Genomic DNA, 13,565 nt, shown 5'->3' on the forward strand with positions numbered 1-13,565 from the left:
GTGCATGGTGCTGTGATTTCCCCCCTGCCATTTCAATAGAATGCATTGTGAGCTGCATCTTGGTTGTAAGCTGGAGGAAGGGTCCTAAGACAGGCCCAGCTGGGCCTTTGCAGAGGAAGACTTTCAGCTGAAGAGTTGTCTGATGCTGTGGGGCCCAGGTGAATAGGAGACCCTCAAAGTACTTAGCTTTGCCTAGCTGGGCATTGCACAAGGCCACTGACTTCTCCTGGCTTTGGTCTGATACTGTCTTGAGATGCCTCCCTCCCTCCTGGGAGCATCCATATGGCAGTGATCTGACTTCCTGAAAGGAAATTGCTTGAGGCAGGTGCTTGACTGAAAAGTAATCTTAGTTTAATTCTACATTAGCACAGTGTATGTCTATCAATTTGATACTGAGACACAAAGCTGACAATGTAGATGATGTTGGAGTAGGAATTGAGGCAGCTTTTACTCAGTATTTATACTTCCATTTTCCTGCTTATAAAGACTTTCTCAAAATCTGAAAGCATCTTAGCTTTTTTATGTTGCCATCCCTCTTATATAATCCTGAATCACTTCCAGAGGAGTGACTGGGTCCAGGAGCTCTGACTGCACCTGGAGCAGCTGAGAGAGAGAAAGCTGGAATAGTGTGCCTCACTGTCACTAGTGGTGAAATAATATGTGTATGTGACATAGAGAGCCACCAGCTCGGTGGCTGTGCAACTCTTGAGTACGAAGGGGAAAAATAAATCTGAGTTAAGCTCTCCATGCCAAACACAAATGGGTATATGGGCAATTTTGTAACTTTGGCAACTGGCACTCTTGGGTACTGCCTCCTTCCCAACATACACTGATGTTCTGGATCTGCTCTAGTGAAAAGGAAGGCCAAGACTTTCCATGAGTAAAGAGCAAGAAAGACAAGGGCTGAAAAGCTGTTGTTTCCCACTTTATGAAGTCAGGTAAGGTGAAGGAGATGAATTAGAAAGCTGGCACAGCGTTCAAACAGCTGGAGAAAGGGCTGCCTCTGTTTCTAGGAAGCACTTCATTGACCAGTGTGATTTCATACTTCACTATTTTTTAACTGTGTGCAAAGGGTTGTTTGTAGCATAAAGCCTTACAATAGTCTAAATAGAAAAGTTTTTAATCTTAAGACACTTTCACAGACTGATGGAGTGGTTGAGGTTGGACTTCTGGAGGTCATCTTGCTCAACATCCCTTCCCCACTCAAGCAGTGCCACCCAGAACCAGTCACTTGTACAGCTTTTAAATATCTCCAGGGATGGAGACATCACAACCTTTTTGGGCAGCCTGTGCCAGCACTTGGAGACTCTCATAATAAGGAAATATTTCCTGATGTTCTGAGGGAATCTCCTGTGTTTCAGCTTGTGCCCATTGATCCTTGTGTTGTCACTGAGCATCAGAGAAAACAACCGGGCTCTGTCTTTTTGGACTCTCCCATCAGGTATTTATATAGTTGGTCCCCCTCTTCTCAAGGAGGAACAATGCCCACTCTCTCAACGTTTCCTTGTTGGAGAGATGCTCCAGTCCTTCAATTATCTTGTTGTTCCTTGGTAGTGCACAGTCAGAAAAGCCACCATGGATGGCACCCTGAGCATGAGTCAGTTTCTGTGTGTGAGACATACAAACTGGGGAGCAATTGACTTTAAAAAAAGACAAGTAAAGACAAATGCAGACAAGAAGTGATTATTTAGTGGATAGTAGTAGACTCTTGGCTGAAGTAGGATTAATTTTTTCCTATGGAATGTCTGAACTCTTCAATCCATGCATTTGATACATGGATTTTTTGTTTAGGTTTTGTTTTTTGAATGAAGTGAAGGAATTTTTCCCAGAAGTGGTTTCTATTAAGAAAGAATGCCTGATGGCTGTTGATATTTACAGTGAGGTTTTGTCATTAAATGTAGTTTATATTTATATATTTTAATGGCATAAGGGAGCTCATGAAAATGGGCTATAGGAAAATAGCTAGTAGAAATTTTTGCTAAATTTAGCATCGTCTTAAATGATCATCATTCATTTCTTTAACTTACTTGGTTAAGCCTTTCCCTAGTTGCTCGCAGTGTGATTAAGTTCTTACCCATGAAATATCCTGTAAATGCTTTGACATAGATTGCTAACCTTGGACAGCAGTATGTCATTGTGATAAGAATAAAAATATCTTTCAGAAAGATAAAAGTCATAATTACTGTCAAACATCCATCTGTATTTCCAGCACAAGAAAAAAAACCCTGGAAATATAAAGCTTCTGAGATGAATTCCTTAAGAAAATCTTTTAAGCACCACAGGTTTTGGAGCAAACACCAAGAGTAGGCACGCACTACCAATGAGAAGGGGTTCATTAACAGGTATAAACACTCACAGACACCTTTCAGGGCTTTTACAGAAGATAGGGTAAGGTGTGTAAAAAGCTGAGGGCTAAAGCACACCACAGGCAGGATTAGTGTTGCATTCTTTAGGCTTTTCTTGGTTCACCCTTTTTTTTCCCCTTATATAAACATGTCTACACTGTGATATGAATCTTAATTTTCAGATGCTGGCTGCCTTCTGGCAAAGGTAGAGTGTTTGAGAACCATGGTTTCAGAGTCTGGGCCCTACATTGCTGATTACTTATTCTTGTCAGTATAGTTCTTGGTGTGGGCTGGTTGGTTGTTTTTGGGTTTTTTTGTTTGTTTGTTTGCTTGTTTTTTGTGGTTTTTTTAAACTATTATTTCCATGCAAATGTTTTACGTTGAGATGTCAATACCTAAGATATTGATTTACCATTGAGAAGTCCAGTGCCCTTACAGGAAACCTGCAGCCACAGATGGCAAGTTCTTAATGCCTAAGTAGCCAGGAGCCACAGCTAGACTGTAGGTCTGCTTTTAGAGTTCTTGCAGAAAGAGCATCTCTGAAAAGTCCTTCCCTCTAATGCCATAGCAATGCCATTGACTTACCTTAAATTCAACAATTTTTTTTTCTTAGAGACCCTATTTTTTCTTGTGTGCTGACAACAAAGGCAAACTTCTGGCCTAGAATGTACTTAACTACTCACTGGCAACCTAATTTCTTGAAGTTTGGCTTTTGCTGACACCTTTGCAGCTACATTAGTTTTAAATCTGCTTGAGCCTACTGCAAATGTCATAGGGAGACAGTGGGTTGGCAAATCAATTCCTTGGCTCTTACTAAAGGTATTTGCAGTACAATACAGCACTGGTGGAATACCAGAGGGAAGGAGGGGGAGTCATTCCAAGGCACACACTCGGACTGGCACAGAGTGAGTGTGTTCTGTCCTCTGTGAACTGCAGGAGACGTGAAATGGAAAGAGATGCCCATCTATTCCCAAAACATTTTCTAGGGCTTCTTGTGGGAGAAGGATAGCAGTAAGGAAACTTCTAGCAAAACCCACTATTTCAGTGCATGTTGAAACTCCTTGCTGTAATTCTAAAATGAGTAGTTTATCAGTTATACTAACATTTATATCAAAATTGCCTCAACCCTGCTAGATCAAGGTATTTGGGGAACTGAAAGTGCAGTTAATTCCATGACAGACCTTGTGCTTATATGTATAAAAGATGGTTTGTGATGACAGAAGAATAGTACTTCTTGCATGTGCCCACTCACGGAGAAATGAATACTGATTGTATTGACTTTAAGCAGCAACTCAGGGATACATTTTTAATGCAGAGTCAGTTCCTACATGGCATTCTAAATACTAAGCTGAAGGCTAAACATAAATGTTTGCAATCTTCAATCAAGAAATTTCAATGGTGATGTGGGAATAGGTAATTGGCCAAATTATTTACTGACTTTGATGTGAATGCTTATTCGGTGCTTGCTTCCCTGGAGCTAAAGCAGGAGATAATTGCCCCAGCCTTCAGTCTCTGTTCTTTCTCAAGCTCTAAGATAAGCGCACATTTTAAGGTGATTATTACTTAATTACCGCCTTTATGTTGCTAATACCCACTAGATAAACACAGCTTTCCTTTTCAGTGTTGCTGAACGAGAATATTAAGTGGTCCCAGGTTGGGGATGGGACTGAACTGGGATATCCCCCTTCTTGCCTTGCTCCTTGGTGGGGAGGACAAGGCCTTGGAGTGCCTGATGGAGTGGGAGCCTCCAGGGGCCATTAGTGCCTCTCCAGAGAGGAGACTGCCCTTGATGGGGATGGGGGAGCTCCAGGGAGCTGCTAAGGCAAATGGTGTGGGAGCCAGCTGTGATTTCTCTTTTTTCCATTTTATTTTCTTTTTCATAAATGTTTATTAAACTTTCACTGGTATAATCCTGTCCTTTTACACACAGTTGTCTTCAGTGTGTGTATGTATATAAAAGTATAATATGCTATATGTGTGTATATATACATAACTGAAATAATGCCATGTTATCGTCTGTGTTGCTACTTGGGGGGCATTTCTTATTGGAAGGGTAGTCCTCAGGACTGATTTTTTACATCTGCTTCATTACAGCAGTAATATTTTTGATTTTTGCCTTGTCACTTCTGCCAGTCTAGGAAGAAGGGTAGATGGTTTTGGAATATCTTGGTTTTAATCACATCATGTAATCCAACTTTTTGCTATGTACATTTTGTCTGAGAGGGGCATAATACTACTATTAGAAACTAGGAAAAAACCCACCTCTTTTTCTTAAGCATCTATTTATATCAGCTATCCAAGCAAAAATAGATTAAGAAAAAGTACTCTCATTAACTAAACTGCCATATTTTATCCAATCTCTGTGGAAACAGATGTGCTATAAACTTCTCTTTCCTTTGCAACTGGGTTAAAAGCTAATAAATAAACGCAGTGACTGGAGACAAGGCTGACAGGCTTAAGCTTCTGAATGTACAGTGATGTTTTTTTCAAAGATCCTTGAAAGGTATGATGGATTTTTTTTTTTTTCCTGGATTGGTTTCTATTAACCCTAAAAGCCCTAAAATCAGCAGTGTCAAGAAGAGATCATGTTTGAGGATGCTTGTGGTCACCCTTTAAGGAATAACTTAGTGGCATGTAATGACCTTGTCCTATTCATCAAGTTGTTATTTTAGTCAAACTTTCCAAGAAGCTTTCAGTGGGAGCCCTGCTTTGGGCAGAGAAATGGAAAGTGTACCAGTTTTGTCCACTTGGTAGTAATTTCTAAACTACAAGAGATGGCATAAATAATTAAGTGAGCAACAACATGGACAAGATTACATAATTTTTAATTAAAACACTAGGTGTGGTTTGGTTTTTCAGCTTTTTTACATTCAAAGGTTGACTATCTCTGGACATGTGAATGAAAGAAGTCAATCCAACTCAGATATGAGTCAATGCCTGGGCAAACAAGAGATTCTTCTACAAGAGGAGCAGCTAAATGAAAGGGACATATTAGGAAATATTTGTCTCCTAATACCATTCTTCTAAATAATATTATAAATACTGTGATTTGCAGGGAAAGAGAATCAAACTGCCCACAGTAACAAGAATGTGAATAGTTATCAGAAGAATTTCTGGCAGCAAAGGGAGGGTGTCCTAACAAAACTCTAATCTGCAGATCAAAGGGAGCGACTATTCCCTTTTATCTGGGGAGACTGGGGCTGCGTTGCTGGGTCCAGCTTCGGACACCTACCAAATGGGTAGAACAATCTGCATTTTGAGAAATCAGATGAGTTTGAATGCCAAAATAATTCTCTTCTACTACAGCCATCACTAATTTTCCTTTCACAGCAAGCAAGCAGACATTTTGGGGAGGAAGTAGGCAGCAGACTGACAAATCCTATGGTATATCTTGTTTGTGTATCAAGCTTGGCTCGTATTTCATAATAAACTCAACTGTTATTTTGATAGTTTACTGCCATTTCACTGGTTTTACTTTGCAGAAACTGGGATTTAGGGGATGAAATAACATTGTTATTCTGCTCACGTTTCAGCCACTCGGGTTTTCTATTTGTTCACATCTGTATTTTTATAGAAAATTGATTAGTGCTGTAATTACAGTCTGCTGAAAGCAAGTAGGTCAGAGCTACACTTTCCATTCCAGAGGGGCTGCTGGCACTGGAGAGACAGAGATACAGCTGGATATTTTTACTTGTCTGGGTGTTGCTGCCATTCATTAAACTTCTCACAACTGCTCACCAAAATACTTTCAGAGATACTGAACAAAATCAACCAAATCATCTGTGTTTAAAAGGTCCTCTAGTCATGAGTTACAATTCTCTGGCAAAAGATTTTTTCAGGACTTCGTGCAAGAATTATACTAACTGTTGAGGGAAAAATTCTTAGAGTGTACTGGTGACAATTTCTTCATATAAATGACTGAGAATCTGAGGAGAGGAGAGACCTTGCTGGACCTCCCACTCACAAAGGAAGAACGGGTAAGGGATGTGAAAGTTAAGGGCTGCTGTAGCTACAGTGACCATGAGATGGTAGTGCTCAGGATTCCAAATGGATTAAGGCAAAAAGCAGAATCACACCCCTGGGCCTCAGGAGAGCAGACTTCAGCCTGTTTGGGGATCAAGAAGAATACAGATATACTGCCCAATCCTGCAGGGTTAGGAAAGCCAAGGCCTGGTACAGGATACAAAAGGTGATAAAAATGACTTTGATGAGGACATCAGCAGAAAAAAGCAGGCTGGGGAAAACATGAAGAGCACCTGGTGGCAAGGGACACAGGAATGTCTGAGGTACTGAATCCCATCTTTATCTCGGTCTTTATTAGTAAGACTGGCCAGAAGTCTGGAGCAAGGGAGATGTCCTCCTCATTGGTGGAGACAAATCAGGCTAGGGAACACTTAGGCAAACTGGATGTAATGAACAAACTGGCCATGGGATGTGTTGAGACATACCCATGAGTGCTGTGAGAAGTCGTTGGTATCATAGCAAGACCACTCTTAATTACCTTTGGAAGGTCATGGGAAACAGAGGAAGATCCTGAGGACTGGAAGAAGGTAAAGGTCACTTTGATCATCAAGAATGAGGATCTAGGTATTTCCATTCCTTACTTCCATTTACATTTAAATCATGTGGATTGTCAGTGGCAGTCACTATTGTATCTTCTGTCTGTTCTATTTTTTATTCATGTATATGTCATTTGTAGGTTAGGTGAGTGATCTCTCCTGTCCTTATCTCAACTCATGAACTTTCATTATATTTTCTCTCCCCTGTCCAGTTGAGGAAGCGAGTGATAGAGAGGCTTTGGTGGGCACCTGGCATCCGGTCAGGGTTAACCCACCTCAGTCAGAAAACCAAACATTTTCAGTGTTTATCTGACTGCAAAAAGACAGTGACTAACAAGAGCATGAATAGTTAATCTGTAAATACAGATTCAGAGATAACAGTGAGAGAGGACAGACAGCAAAGCATAGACACTAAGGTGGTGTATGAGGTTTTTTAATTTTTTTTTTCCTTTCCAGTGTACTCAAGACTAGCACAGCAGCTCTCTGGATTCTATGCAGATCTCCTGGATTCTCACTTTTAATAAGTATACTAACATAGAACAGGTTTCAATTTCAATGATATCTTTGTGTTGGCTGCACCAGTTTGCTGCAGTGCTGAGATGCCTGGGAAAATGAGCTGAACCAGCCCACTCCTGGTGTCTCAGAGGTGTTTAGAAAAGCAGCTGATGAAAACACTACCTATCCCTTCTGAAGGTGGCTGCTGCACTTGCATGCAGCTTTTCTTTCTTATTTTTAAATTTAAATTGTTAGGACTGTAATTCTTGCTGGCACATCATGGAAGTGGCACTAAAGACAGAAGATAGGTTCCCAAAGCTATGTGAGCCAAGAATGATTTCACCTTTTCCAGCCTCAAAAACATTGTTTGAGGAACACAACAGCTGATGACTACTGAGAGCTTTTTTGCTTTTAAGATGCAAGAGATCTCTTCCTGCTCAAAAAATTTCCCCCCCCTAGAAGTTGTTTGGGTTTTTTTTTCATACCCCACTGTTATTAATTTACACCTTGCCAGGATTTTAAGACTGATTTTATTGCTGTTGTTGTGGGAACAGAATTCTCAGCCATATGGCATGACATCTTCATTTCTGCATGACAGGAGACAGGATCCATTATTCAGTTTTGCAGTGCTGCAAAAAGGTACTTTCATGAAGGTTTGTCTTGAAGAAACTCCATATTAAAGTAGAGAACAAAAAATACATATAATGAACAAATTCTTTCCCAAGGGGTAATTTGTACTGCAAATGCTTAGAAAAATATTTTGGTCTTTTGCATAAATCCAAAACTTGCCCATTCCAGTAATAAATTTTTAATTTGGCTGAACTTATGTTTGTTTGTTTGTGTTTTTAATTTTGTCATTTGGTGAGGTTTTGGGTTTTGGGTTTTGTTTTTTGTTGTTGGGTTTTTTTCAGCTGTAGAAATAACAGAAGAGAGGACAGAACCCCTGACCCAGGACAGTGAGGTGCCACAAATTGTCATGTGCATACTGATGGTCTGTGTCCAGTATCTCTGACCTAGCAGGGCTGGTGTCTCATAATCTGTCTTGATTTTGAATATCTGAAGAGCCTTCTCTTGGTCCAAGAAGAAATAATACCACCCACATGAAGATGATTGTTTCACTGTGGAAGTTCCCCTGAAGATGAAGCCCCAATAGCAGAAGGACTTCTACCCTCTGATTGTAATTAGATGCATCAACCTTGCATCTTCTCTGAAAAAATGAACTGACATGTTAATACTACAGCTTAAGGGTGCTTTCTAATGAGAATTTAAACAGATATGCTATCGACCAATGCCATCCATTCTGGGCTGTGCAGGAGGGTGTCCCTCCTGATGTTTTGCATAGATGTGTTTTGGACACAGACATAATCCTTCCCATGAAAAGTATCAGGTTGGCTTTATTGGGCCTGACAAAATAACAGCATAAGAGGCTGGTGGGTGCTTAAAGGTAAAGGTTGGGTGGCAAAGTGAGGGAATGCTCACCATTGCACTGTGCATGGAGGACCAGAAGTGGCCAAGCCCTGTCCCCAACACCCCTGAGAAAAGCTCTGTGGCTGGTGAGAAGTGGATGTCATTCTGTTCCCCCTGCCAAGGACCAGGACCTTTGTGGCACAGCACTGAAGCACTATTTTTAAGTGGCAGCATTACAGAGCTCTGGCACCTGCTACCTTAGCAGTCAGGGCACAGAGGGTGCAGCTTGTAGATAGGAGCACTTCCATGAAGTATTCCCAAAGTCAGGCCCTGGTACTGATCCATACCTCTCTTTTCTGCTGCCTTCAACTCTACAAACATATAATTTAAATGTTCACTTTTTAAAAAATGACAGATTGTGTGGTTTAGTACATGCTTTAATCCAGCACTCTCTTCCTCTTAGATACACTTACTGTTCTAAATACAGAACTTCGACTTTTTGAATTTAATATTTGCTAGTTCTGTAGTTAAATTCCTTGCTAACTGCTGAATCACTTGAATAATGTGAAAAACCTTCTCTTTGCCTACAACTTATTTGATAACCATCCTTTTACAAACTGAGGGAAAAGGTCATTACTTTGACACTTATGTTTGACATTTGTTAAAAAAAAACCAAACAAAACCCAACAATTAAACATGAAACCGGTACCAACTGTTATGATAAGGAAACAAAAGTGTTAGGGCTTTGGACTTCTTTTTTCCTTTAAGTGTAGCAATTCTAACACAGTCATTAACACAATTTGCATTAATGCAAATACCTCAAACCAGCACAGGGTAGGAAATATACTTTCTGACTGAATACCTAATGCTGTGGTTCAGCTGAGCATGTTGACTGAAGGCCACCAAAAACCTGAAGACTCATTTACAGTTCTCCTATTTGACAGAGCTTCATGCATTATTGCTGCTCTATAATACATGCACAGAACATTAAAAAAAAAAAAAAGCAGTCTGCTTCTCAGTGATCAGATTTACTATCTGTCATGAAACTGAGAAGGATTCCAGACTAAAATCACTAAAGATGGAAAACTGGAGAATATATGCAAGACTTATGAGGAAAAAACCCACTGCTTATTTATATAAATTCAAACCACACAGAGAAAAAGCTAGGCTATACAAATTGACTATTACAGCATGCTCATGTTAATCTTCAGAATGAAATTTTCAGCATTTAGCAATGAGATGTGCCATCCTTAAAACCCACAAAACTTGGAAGAACTCTATATTTTTTCTCATGTTACTGCAATATATTCCTTTTATTTATTATTGTCTCAGAAGAATGTTACAATGTAGTGTTTGAAGCAGCATTTACTTGGCAGCAGAGGACAAAGGATGCATACAAACACAGGCAGAAAAACAACTTTATACATAGCCTCATATTCAGAACAAAAATAAAACCCACCAAATTCACTACTGAGTTCTTTTTATACTTATGTTGGGAGTATTTTTAAGGATTTTTTCCTAGAGAATTATGTAGCTTAATAAATGCCAAGTACTTTGCAGAGAACAGAATATAAAGCTATTTCCAATACTACTTATGAAGATAGGTCTGAGGTAGAAAGGTGGTCATGGCTTTCCTCTTCTGTAAAATGTGGGATTTCTTCTTCTCAGAATAACTACATAACATTTTAATAGATGAAGCATTTATAGGAGCCAGCATCTTCTCTTTTCACCTTGACAACTTTGCTCCACTTGCTCAAGACTAACACTTAGCAATTCTACAGAGCTTTTCAGATGCTAAATGAGTCCTACATCACCTTTGAGAGGTAAATACTATCACCCCCATTTTACAGATGGGAAAGCAGAGGCAGAGTGGTTAAATAATTTGCCAAAGGGTTCAGAAAGAACTGGCACTGGTGCCAACAGTAGAAGGTGGTCAACACTGTGCCTGAATCACTCCTTGAGCAACAGCAGTTCAGGAGTAAATATTGTGGGTGCAGGACAATCTAGTTGGCAAAACTTCACAAAACCACTAGAAATTCCTTACCTGCTCTTTTAATGTCCCCTAGCATCTTTTTAGTAGCAGTAGAGAATTTTACACCTCTTTCAATAGCATTTTGAGATAAGGTTTTTTTTCCTTCAGTAATAATTAAGAACAACACAGTTTTGTTTCTCTCTACTATACATGAAAGATATTGCATGCAGTTTTACCAATTAAAGGTATGTTCTAGAATTAAAGCAAATGTCCATGCAGCATTGTAAACTCTGTGAAGGCATTAAAATCTCTTATGATAATCTTTAAACTAGAGGTCATCTGATCACTGACATAAGTTTCCCATAATGATCCTTATCAAAAGTACATAAATAAATCATTTCAAAGATAACGATGATCTGCAAGATTACAATGCCAAATGATAACATCTAAGTGCATTGCAGTTCTGGAGAAAGTTCTGTGGCGAATAGTATTGGAAAGGGCTTTCTAATTGTCTCTTCATTTCCAAGAGGAAGACAAAAGAAGGGGATCTCACAGAAATGAGCTTTACTTCATAGACTGTAAATTCCAAAACTTGAAGCAAGTTTGGCACAGCAGGGAACAGCAAAGCTTTGTCTTTGAACAAAGTTGGGAAAGATTACACTAACTTAGTTCTTACTAAAACCAACTTAAGCCATCATCTAAGTCCTCTTTTTAGCTATCTCCTGATTCAAAGTAACATAAGGCTTAGAAAAATAATCCTCCAAATGGAGTGTGTTGGCTGGAAATAACGAAAAGAAAGTTAAAAATACCACTTAGGTACATGAGGATGCTGATTATGACTTGAAATGAGACTTTACCTTGTTTAACTGAATTAAAATACTGTATCTTGCACCCAATGACAGTTATTGTTAACCAGTAACAATAATACAGATTATGGGAACTTCATATACCAATGCTGAAAATAATGCAAGGATATTCTGAAATCTGTGTGGTCAGATGGTTAGCATATAAATAATCAGTACAGAATATTACAGGTGTGAGAAAATAAAACTAAGAATACTTTACAATGCAAAAGCAAAGAGCTGAAAGGAATGTATAACTGTAATGTTTTGCTCCAAACTCCTTAAGCAGTTCTCTTTACGATTATCAAAAAGAATGTATAGAAAGCCCCTGCCCCTTTTCCCCTGGCTGTATATTTATACAAATCAGTGACAAATATTCCACTGCTCATTAATTTACAGTTGCATAGAAATGGAAGAAGGAAAAAAAAAAAGATACTATAAAAACAACATCCTCGTCTTTGGGTATTCAGTGTTGTACTGTTTCAAGTAGAACACGCGGTCAGAGCGCACCGCGTGTCCCGGGGTCCCGTGCAGGCTTCTGATGAGGTGGAACGCGTGGCCGGCAGGTTGTAGAACAGGGCTGTGCTGCACGCCAGGGAGCACTGGCTCACATCCCAATGAACACTTCACATGGCCTGTCGTGATGAGAAACAACATCAGTACCATGTGCTAACACACACAGAAACCTCTAACTGCTCTGGGCTCATTCAGCTCAGGACTGGGATGTCATCTTACAAAATCCCTGTATGTTAACAATTTACATGCATTGGCCTGAGACTCAGGTTAAAAGAAATCTAAGTTTACAATATTGCAGTGTTTAAAGTTCTTGTTGAAGTGCTTGCCTATTTAGAGCAGGCAGCTTAATCTAATGCCTAAGGTGCTGTGTGGCTCCTGATCCTTGTGCACTGGTGCCCATAGGTCCTGAAAGTGAAGCTGCGGGAACCAGGGCACGAGGATATATGGAATGTCTTTGCAAGAACCAGCTTTGATCTTGCAAGCTGATGCTGGCTTGAAACTAATTGGCCCCAATAAATGCAAACTGGTTCCATCTGGTCAGCAATGCCTAACTGCAGAACCATAACACCTTTGGCAGTGTCTGAACTAGTAGAAATTTTCCACTACCTGTGATATGCTGGAATCTGGCCTTTCTGTTGTATCAGTCTAACTTCCAAATAGACCTCTACGGAAAAAAGGAGACAAAAACCACCCCAGCCCCTTTGCTCTAATGGAACTTTTCCACTTGCTTTACTTTGTTTCCAGTGCCTATGCAAGTATATAAACGTGTCTCGTACCTGTGGTCTGCCAGTGAAACTTGCTGCAAATAGAAAAAAAAGGTTAGAAATTTACATGATTCTGCATCTTGACAGTTTAAAAACAAAGCTCTTATTGGGAAAATCCCATACTACAGAAGAACAAAAAGACTTATCTTTAAAAGACTAAACATTTAACTAGAAATGTGTTGTAATGCTGTAATTCTTCACAAACTTACTTTTATCAAATTTATAGCATTACAAATATGTAGGTATTATGAATTATTTCATTTTCACCACTTGTAACCATATAAACCCCTGAGTGATGTATTACAGTATCATCTGTTAAAAATGCTCTGTTCTGGATGTCACTCAGATGCACAGACAAGACTTCTGCACAGTGTTGTACACCTGCCTACTTCTGAGGACAAGTGACATAAATAAGGAAGGAAAAGGAGGCATTATATCTATGATCAGTGGATCTGAAGGACAGAAAAAAATAAAACCAACAAACCACAAAACAGCAAAATCCACCATTAAAAGCCTTGCTGGCCTTACTCTATGAATAATTGCTTCATGAAGGATATTTAGCATAAATAAGACTGATTTCAAGATGAAAAACCCATGAAAACAAACAAAGCAAGTAAGACAACTGTCTCTGTTAAACGATGAAAATGGGATAAAAATTATTTGCA

At 39.4% G+C, this 13,565-nt stretch overlaps 1 protein-coding gene across 1 annotated transcript in view; it reads right to left on the reverse strand.

Moving 5' to 3' along the window:
* Positions 1-10,098: 10,098 nt before the first annotated feature.
* The window catches only part of UTRN (utrophin), a 324,375-nt gene continuing 320,908 nt past the window's right edge, over positions 10,099-13,565 (reverse strand). The window contains exons 74-75 of the mRNA XM_082303315.1: positions 12,913-12,935; positions 10,099-12,255 (exon numbers count right to left, since the gene is read on the reverse strand). Of these exons, the coding sequence (XP_082159441.1) occupies positions 12,247-12,255; positions 12,913-12,935 (32 nt within the window). The 3' untranslated portion in view covers positions 10,099-12,246. The remainder of the gene's footprint in view (positions 12,256-12,912; positions 12,936-13,565) is intronic.

The sequence above is a fragment of the Coloeus monedula genome (genome assembly GCF_965178545.1).
Source record: "Coloeus monedula genome assembly, chromosome: 2".
Lineage (NCBI taxonomy): Eukaryota > Metazoa > Chordata > Aves > Passeriformes > Corvidae > Coloeus > Coloeus monedula.